Genomic DNA, 9,976 nt, shown 5'->3' with positions numbered 1-9,976 from the left:
CCTCTTCCTGGGACTATTTCTCCCCACTCCCCTGGCCCCTCCATGGGGCAAAGCTTGATCTTACAGAATATATTTCCCAGGAGATATTAGCCTACCCCACAGTGCAGCTGGTCCAGTTGAAGCCATCTTTGCTCCTATGAAGAAGGAATGTGCCTGTTTCTCTGTAAATCTAAGTAACTTGAGGAGCCTGGACCTGCTCTCCCAGCATCAACCCTTCTCCTACTGCAGACCCTCAGAGATCTGCCCACCAACTCTTTGTGGAGGAAGAGGGCAAAAGCAAGATTCAGTAATTTAAAAACCAAACCAAAAATAAAAGCCAAACATGACTGTGAATACCAACTATAAATAGAGTGTCAAGTCCTGCTGTAAGCTCGCAATAGAGCTGAACTAAAAATAGCAATCTGACAAGACAAAGCAGTGCAGCACTGGTGTTGGTATGAACAGCCATGTCAAGAGTGTGAATATATAAAAGAGTAAGACTTTGCTACAGTAATTATCTGCCTGACACAGAACAATGTGGAATAAATATAGAAACCTTATTGCCAAAAAGGCTCCTACTCCCACAGCAGTGTTAAAAGAAATTAAAAAAAACAACCAGAAAATTAAACTACAGAAGGAAAAAAACCCTCTTGCTTTTTTCTTAGCTACAGTGTTATTTTTCTGGTTTCCTTTTTATTATATGACATATTCTTTTCTTAAGTGAGAGACCTGAGCAGAATGGATCTCAGGCTGTGCATCTCCCGCACACTTAGTCCAAAGGTCTAGCAGCACAAGTGGGATTATTTGCTCACACAGTGCAGTGAGACACGATGAGAAATTAAAGAGACGGAATGAAGACTGTAAAGATCGGGGCGGGAGGAAAAAAGAGAAAACACATCACCCTCAGTTCCTGTTTATGCCAGCTCATTGCTCTTTTCCTGATATACAGTTCTCATCCCATTCGCACTGGGTGTGTTATAGAGCAATCTGGGCACCTACGCTCAGAAGCGGGTTGCAAACGAGTAAACACACACAGTCTGTGCAAAACGGTTATTTCCCAGCGCCATATACTCGCTCTGTAGCACAGGCAGCAACCCGAAAGCTCACAAATGCTTTCAGAGTTGGAAGTGAGCAGCACCGTCAGACCAAAGTGGAGGTCCTGGGGCACAGGCGGCTGCGTTGCCTCCTTAGGCCACCACAGTAGGCAGCTGCCTTACTCATGGCAAGCACTCCTTCCATAAAGCTTTTTAGCAAACAGGCTTAGAACTGCGTGAGTCTTCCTAGCACCCATAAACACAGCACAGCACACTGCTCCCAAACATTCCAGTCCTGGTCAACACATACTGTGTGGTTTCTGGTTATATTATAAATTCATCTATAGAACAACAAAAAAAAATATATAGATATAAAATTTGCTTTAAGTGCTCATTTAAAACTCATGTTGTTTTGGAATTTTACTGATTTTTTGGTGATTGCATATGTATTAGGAAATCACAAAGATCACTGGTTATTCTTTAGGATGATAAAATAATCAAGTTAAATATTGGAAAAGAATTAAGAATTTTAGCACAAGCAAATTTGACAAGGTGAATATAAAGGCATATAATCCAAGGGAATCGTGGTGCTTCCTTTGCCAGATGAAGACAATGACTATAGAAGTTTACTACCTTTAAACTTGTATTTTATGCCATACAAAACCACTTTGTCCTTTACTATTCCTCTGTTCAATTATTTGACGTCACACAGCATTTCCATACTTTCTTTTTTCTTCAAAACCCCAAACCACAATTCAACATGAATTCCTTGGTCTGAAAGCTCAGAATGTCATGGAGAAAAGAAAGCATGTACTTACGACCAGAGAGAGTTTCTTCCTTGTGTGATGACGCCAGTGAATTTTGTTAGCCTTCGAGCATCTACTTCAATCCACTGATATGGGTCATTTCTTCCTGCACACCAAGCACCATCATAAAAATCATTCTCATTAACACCTGCCTGAAAAGAAGGCAAAACTATCTTCATAAATCAGAACCAAGAAACTGAAGGTCTTTCATGGGAGAAAAAAAAAAAGAAAACATGAAGTCATTATTCATTCTACTTACTCCTTTGGCTCTGTTTTAAGACCCCTAAGACTGTCATTCTCAACATCAATATGGAGCAACCAAAATATTTTCTTACTCGAAGCAGGGAGGGGAATTGTGCAAAATCCCTTCAAAACCTGAGAACCATTACATACAAACTCAGCTTAGAGTGAGAGAGTGTAAACGGGGCTCCAGTTCAGTCCACCTGTCTGCAACCTGATAAAGCCTTTTCCAGAACAAATTATCCACATGATCTTCAGAGTTATGAAAGTCCTAAAAAGCCACCTGCGACCCATGTAAATAATGGTGGGTGCTGGAGCAATCTTCTTTCCCCTGGAAGCAGCAAAGGAGAGTGTAGGGCTTATGGAAAGAGTAATACCATTTCCCACCAGTTTTCAATCCCAGAATTATTAATTTTCATCCTTAGGGATATTCAAGCCTGAAGCAAATTAATACCAAAGGTCAAAAACTTAGGAATGCCCAGCTGTACTCCAACTTGTGTACCAATCTATATCCCAATTTACTTTGGCAAGAACACCACAGTCTCAACATTTTCAAAGAAATAGCTGCAAGGTATTTTGAGCAACCTATATTCTAAATACAACTGAAATAGCATTTAAAGAAATGAGGTCTTCAGATATTTATCTTATTACTAAAGCCCAGGAAATGTTTGGCACCAAGCTGGCTACTGCCACAGAGAGCACAGAAGCTTTTCCATATGGTCCTCTGAGTCCACGTGTATTTTTATGATGTTTCATCTGTGTTTAACATGGATTTATCATTGCCATCCACCCAATTAAAAGACAGAATATCCTTAAATATTTCCCAAATACAAATCAAGAGCCTGGAAAACTTTGTAAGTTTACATTAAAGTCAGATCCTAAAGCTCTGGTGTACAGCTATTACCTGCTTGGTGGTGCATTTTGTGTTGGTGTGTGTATATACAAAACATAAATGAAGGGCCCAAGAATACAACGGCCAATTAAATCCTGAATTATCCCTCAGCTTGCCACAGAGCAGTATTAGCAGGTCATAGCTGGACTGCAATGGCAGAGATTGACAGGTCTGTCTACCTCCATTTTTACAGATGGTTTCTACCAAAACGGGCATTGGGTGGGTCTAATTCACAAAGAGAGGATGCAGTTGTTAATCCCTTTTCCCAATGTGAGTCTGGTGGCATGTGAAGGAAGTGCTGCAAAACAATTTAATTTATTTCTAAATTCCTAAATTTAATTCCTAAAACTTCTTGTTTTCTCAGGTATTCAAATCTGAGATAGGGCTGCTTAAAAATTTGTTGTTTTCCCACATCCACCAAATGTACACTAAGCCACCTACTTCACTTTAAAATATCAGAGTTAATAGATAGAAGTTTGTATAAAAGTCAAGGCACAAGGTACAGGGAAAAACTCTATTAACAATGGAAGATAGAAGTTCAAGAAGAACTGAACAACAGGAAAAGATGGGAATATAAATATGATCACTGACCTGAATTATAACCTTTTTCAAGAAAAGGTTTCAGTGCATTTTAAACTAAGATGGAATTTGAAGTAGCCTTAGGGTTTAAAACCAATGCTTGCCAGGAAGTGTTAAGATCTGAAGAGCACCTTGAACCAGCATCATGCTAATCCCCTTCATACTGATGAAATTGCACCGATTTCTGCAGACCAAGTACCCATATCCCCCGCTGTTTCAGCTGGTATCCTTGGTCCTCATTCAAGCTGAGGATATTTCCCATTGGTATGATGCTCATCAGGGCGTAAAGATCTCCTCTACATTACAGTGAGACGAGGGAAGCAGAGGAGAGAAAAGAAGATCTTACTTGCAAAAAAAACCCCAAACCCTAAATTACATACTCAAGTCTCCATGGTTTCAACTGCACTTAAATAAAGATAATAATGTGTTTAAGTTGTATATCAAATATGGGGAGTCTATAGGACATGGTTATGGTTACACACATATCAAAATACTATGGTCTTAAATAGTGGCAAGGAGAGCACAAAAGAAAAGAGAGCAGGAAGGAGAAGCACAGTTTCTTTTATTTCCTGACATCAGCTTCTCTGAAGCTAAAAGAATATTTTTACTAGGTAAAAAGAAGCAGGTGTCTGTGTACTCTATCAAAGAGTACTACTTGAAAATAAATTAAAAAAAAAAAAAAAAAAGAGTTTAACCAATGAGAAGTTTTTATTAGAGATAGTTTGAAAGGAAAAGAATTCCAATAAATTTGTGTTGAAACATGTCTTTTCAAGCTTCAAGTCTGTATTTTTTTCTTCAGGTGCTGAGGTTTTGAATTTGCCCTGTGGTCACTTCAAATTATTGTTTTTATAAAAACCCTTATAAACTCAATCAAATATTTAGTAGCTAAAATTGCTATTAAATTTCTTTGGAAAATTTTCATTCCTGAAAGTTGAGAACAACTACCATCAAATAGTCAAAGACAATAGGTCAGTAGACCTTTTTCTCAGTAAGATGTTTACTTGAATTCAAAACCTATATATTGATTAACAGAGATGATAGATTCAGGTTATGACATACATAACTTTAAGCTATACATTTTAAACACAGTATCTTCGTAAGTAAAGAGACTGAAGGAGTAATGAAAATTGGAAGTAAGGACTAGGTCTTAGGCAAACCCTTGTTTTCCTTCACTGAATTTTCAAGAATAACACAAAGTCTAACCCAGCTTATATTTCACTTACAGCCAAATGCAAAAACATTTCTCAATATGCAGTGTCTTATGAAAAAATAAATTTTTTTATATAGGAAAAGGGACTTTTTTCTGTCACTCCTGAGTAAGTTATCTATAAATGTGAATGTTAAAAACTGTAACTCAAATAAAATAAATCAATTTCTTGTTACGAAGCCAGAAGCTAAGATGAAGTGAAATCAAAAGGTTATGATTCCTTTACAAATGATAGGACTTCCAATTTTAATTCATGTTTCTCTTCTGAATTAGACATGTGCAAGACAGAATAAATGCTTGCTCACATTATCAGCGTTCCAAAAGCCTTATTCTGTAATGAGGAGAAGGGTATTGCTGCCTAAATGTATTCAAATGAAGAAAGAAATTTCAGAGTTCTGCCACAAGTCAGCTGGAGTAGCAGTAAAAATATAGCGAATATCAAACCACTTCTCCTTAAGTTCTTCTCCATTCCCAGCAGGGTGATCACAAACATTATTTTATCATAGAAAGTTTGAGGGGGGAAAAAAAAAAAGCATTACTCATCACAGGTATTTATAGCAACCACTGCCAGCAGAGAAGAGAATTGAAGCACACAGGCTGAAAGTAGAACTTCAGTAATTTTGTCTTTTGCTTGTGTTTTGATAATGGAGCTTTTCAAAAGGAACTGGGGAAACAAAGAACTGGAGACAAAAAGCAATACATCCTGCTTATTTGCATACACGATTGCATTCCTTGGTTAATCTCCAGTGGTGTTTGGATTTCTCCAACTAGGAAAACAAGGAAGGGGAAGAAACATAATATGACTAATTATTCTAGGTTTTAACTACTGCTAATTATTGTACAAATGACAAATACTAATGACTTTTATCCCTGAAGCCAGAGCACCTCAATGAATATTATTTTATGCTATGGTTTTTCCCAGTGATGTTAAATTACTACTGGTTGTGCTGCTATTACAGTTGCAGGCCAGATCTCCAGTATATGGGGCTCTAGTAACATCGCTCCTGCCCTCAAGAGATCCCAGCTTGATCACCGCATTCATACAGGGCTGGGAGCAAAAATCAGGTCCCACACTGTGCAAGGTGACAAGAGAAGCAGATCCTAGAAGGTCTGATCCAGTTCTGCTCAGCCTGTCCTTCTTCAGAATAAAGCATACGCTGCCTGATTAATTTCTTACGCTTCAAATAATCTAAACAGGAAAAAAAGAACCCTCAGAAGCCTTTGAAAAACTTCATTATTCTGTGAATTCCCTGTGAATGGAGGTAGTGCCAGTTACCTGGGGTGAGCCCTAAGCTTCTCAGCTGACTTCACATCAGCTGATGAGGTTGAACAGATAGGGAATTTTGTCTTATTTTGGGGAGGAACACAATAGTCACATGAATATTGTGATGGCACCGTGGTGGTACCCAGACCATGCCACAGGGGCAGCAGCCCATAAAATTGCTCATCACCATACACATAGCATAGTCCTTCGGTGAAACTTCAGTGGCACGTCAGCTTCTCTGACTTGGGCCAAGTGTTTTTCTTAATGTACAATACTAAACAGCATGAAAACACAGCTGCTTAAATTCCAGTGCCTTTTGCCTTTCCCCAGCGTGCTGCGACCCACCCTTTTGAGCAGCAAACAGAAATCACCAGGGACCTCATTACCTATCTGACACATCAGTCCACCGTAGTACCTATTCTTAGTTGTAAGCACATATCCTTTAAATACCACTGAAATTCAGAAGTCTTGATGCAAAGTAAAATCAAGCACTAAGACACAAGCGACAGGGAAGAGATCTGCAAATTCTAAGTGGCTCTGAATAATTTTAAAGTGCTGTTAATTTTAAATTAATCCCAAGGGAAGCAGTATCTAAAGAAAAACAAATGCAAACCCAGACATAGTGGTAACTCTAAGTGGTCAAGGGCTTTAGGGAATTATGGTATGTATAGTATACAGATAAGCTTTCAGTAAGCCTTTGATTCAAGAATTACTAGAAATCTTTATTAGAGGTAAAGATGAAGCAGAGAAAAAGAAGGGTTACTTTTAAACATGAAAAGTAAGCCAGAGAAGTCACTTTGTTACAAGCTAGGTGGTGTTGGGTTATTTGTATATGAGCCTCCCGCAGTCCTGGGAGCAGCTAAGTCCCTGTACCAGAAAAGAATAAAGACAGCTTTTGGATAATAAGGAGAATTGATCCATGTAGAATTCATATAGCTCAAGAAAATGGCAACACAGAAGCCTGTATCAAGCAGAAGTGTGACAACCTGAAGGCTTTGTTCACAAAAAAAAAAAAAAAAAAAAAAAAAAGCATCTTTTGAACAAAGAGAATAACCCAATTTGCACTGGACAGAAGGTCCTTTCACCCAAGACTCCACACAGCTCTCCAGGGAGGGGACAACAGCCCCCATGTTGCAGAGGTGGGGACCTTCTCACAATAAATTTAAAAAACCCCACTGCCACAGAACTGGCAGAGGCATTACGGTTATATCCAGCGGGGCCCAGGCATGGCTGCTACCCAGAAGGTGAAGATAGGATGGGAGAAAGGCAGGCCCTGAGGTCCTAGGGGACAGGACACCAAGAAAACCACACTTGGTCTAATCTGAGCCCCAGGAGCTTTCAGGAAGGCAGAGCTGAGTGGCACCTTGCTTCTGCTTGCTTCCCAACAAGAAACTGTCCCCTTGGCTTTTGCTGGAGGCTCTGGACCATGCTTAAGGGAAACATCATCCATAGGTAGAGACTCTTACACTTCTCTGTTTATTTTAATGCAGTGCTACTGATGATGACAGGACACCAAACTAGGACTCCTGGTCTAAATCGGTATGGCCGTTCTTGTGTTTAAATAAATTGGATTTTAACACCAGCATGAAAAATGACAAACCACAACCAATAAAGAATTCACAGAATCCCAGAATGGCAAGGGTTGGAAGGGCCCTCCGGAGCGCACCCAGTCCCACCCCCCTGCTCAAGCAGGCTCACCCAGAGCAGGGGGCACAGGACATCATCCAGCCGGGTTTTGAATATCTCCGGAGAAGGAGACTCCACAACCCCCCTGGGCAGCCTATTCAGAGGTTTAAATCACAGTCCCTGGTCTTATGCAACAGTATAAACAAAACTGTAATAAAATAATAATTTTTCTTAGACAACCCATCTGAATATCATCTGCATACCACTTTTGTTTTCATGAGGTTTTTCTTCCTAGCAGAGAGTATGAAGTACAGAAGCAAATCACCTCACTCAGATCTCAAAAGGAATTAACTACGAAGGCTGCAGGTGAGACCTCACATTACACCCAACCTGTTGTACCTGCACACTGGCTTGGACAGGAAGAGGCTGTTCCCACCTCCATGCTCCTGCTGCCTCCTGCAGCTCCAGAGCAAAGTGGCTAACTGAGCTTTAGGACCAAAATTAATTCATTTAAACACACAATGAAAAAAAAAAAACCACCAAACCAAGCTGGCAGTTTTTTTCCCCTGTAGAGAAGTTCACCAAGCTGGTTGTGCAGGGGCACTAGAAGAAGCTGAAGCAAAGAGGGGCAGCTGCACCCTGGGACTTTAACCAAGAGCGGTCCCTCCTTCCAGCAGCTGCCCACCGTTACACTGCAGTGGGCACCATGTGAAATTGCACTGCTGATTAGAGCTCATCCTTCCTAGGCCCAGTCTTAGTTCATTAACTAGCAAACCCCTTCAGCTGGAGAAAAAATAGTATCTAATGGAGTGTCTAATAACAAAAGGTAACTTCAGAGATTTTTCACTTTTGGCTTGTTGCTAGTATCCTGTGTAGGACTTTGAGTTTTAAATGTTGTGCTTTATGATGCAAAAATAACATTTTTACACTGGAAAAGACTGTAATTCAGAAAACAACACTAATACAGTGGAAAACAGAAATACAAGAAATGGGAAAATAGAATTTGGTCCTGCAAAGCACCTAAGCACATCTGTAATATTAAATAAAGGAAGCTAAACCAGATTGTATGCTAGTGACTTCTGAATTGAGGCATTTTTTGGTACCATAATCATTGCCTCTGAAAAGCTGCCTTAGGGCAAGTGCTTGCCTTACAACCACACTTTCAATTAACCATTGTCATTAACTACAAGCCAACAACAAAAAAGCAACTTGTACAAGCCAACAACAAAAAAGCAACTTGCTGTGTGAGCTTCCTTCCAGGCCGGTTGTTAAGGGAGCTGGGACAATTTCCCACAGCTGGGAAGGGAGCATCTCTGGGCTGCCTCCACCTTCGCTTGCTCATAGAGGTCTGTTTGGATTTGCACCCTCACACACAAAGTTTGGAATTTTTCCTAACTAAGCCCCACGAATCTAAAGGTTATCCATCAACCTTATTCACTTCTGAAATTCCAGTGTTTCTCCTTCATTTGAATTACATGAGCTGACAAAGTAGTCAGAACCAATAACCATCCATTGGTTCTCTTTATACAGCAGTACAACCTTAAGCCATTCTCCCACTTAGGAGAAAAATTGATGTTACCTGAATATTAAGCCTTCCTCTGTGGGCCCCAAGGCCATACCGCTTTGCTGTAGAGGCATGGAGCTGGAAGTCAGTAATTTTTAATGTCTCTAGACCAAGTGGAGGACAATCTATAAAACAAAAGATTGATTAAAATTTAATTAAGAAAAAAGACAACAACGCAAAACAAACAAGTATTCAAAGCTTCTGGATTTCACTTGTGCCAACTGGCTGGGGTCCCCTCAGCTGGTATAAATGAGCTGAAGTCAATGAGAAATGGCAGCTCTCATAAAATCAATGGAGCAGTGCTGATGTACAGTAGCTTAGGATCTGTTTTCTGAGGGTCTCAGTTATTACTGCTTGCTCCATGCTTCAGTTTTTCACTGATATGCACAGTATTTCCTGTCAAGTGCTTTTCGGTACAAAATACCAGTAAAACAACTTTTTATTTCTCTTTCTTTTTGGTGTTTTCTTTTTCATCTCGTGTTTTGATTCCTCCTCCTCCCCTCTCCCTGTACTCGTTCCAAGCTACTGTATGAAGTTATGTTTCTAATTAAAATCTGTCCTGGAAACTTCAATCACAGTCCCTCGCGTTGCACAATAGCATCTGTTACAGAGGTCCTGGAGGCCGGACAGCAGAGCTCTGCAGAGGTAATGACTAAGCACAAAGAGGGCAATTTTGAAACAAGGGGACATCTCTCTAAGCTCCAAGTTGTGCAAAGCCTTGAAGAAAGAAAAGCAGATACCATTACTTTAGCGGCTAGCCAGCAATGCAGCGAACTAGAGCCTGG

General features: G+C 40.0%; 1 protein-coding gene across 1 annotated transcript in view; it reads right to left on the bottom strand.

Annotated features, from left to right (window-relative positions):
- The window catches only part of CPXM2 (carboxypeptidase X, M14 family member 2), an 83,569-nt gene that overhangs the window by 43,338 nt on the left and 30,255 nt on the right, over positions 1–9,976 (bottom strand). Inside the window, exons 3-4 of the mRNA XM_009641076.2 lie at positions 9,207–9,316; positions 1,832–1,971 (exon numbers count right to left, since the gene is read on the bottom strand). Of these exons, the coding sequence (XP_009639371.2) occupies positions 1,832–1,971; positions 9,207–9,316 (250 nt within the window). The remainder of the gene's footprint in view (positions 1–1,831; positions 1,972–9,206; positions 9,317–9,976) is intronic.

Source organism: Egretta garzetta, unplaced genomic scaffold (genome assembly GCF_000687185.1).
Source record: "Egretta garzetta isolate BGI_Z169 unplaced genomic scaffold, ASM68718v1 scaffold386, whole genome shotgun sequence".
Taxonomy (NCBI): Eukaryota; Metazoa; Chordata; class Aves; order Pelecaniformes; family Ardeidae; genus Egretta; species Egretta garzetta.
Note: the sequence above shows the minus strand (reverse complement) of the source record. Positions and strands in the feature narration are given on the sequence as shown.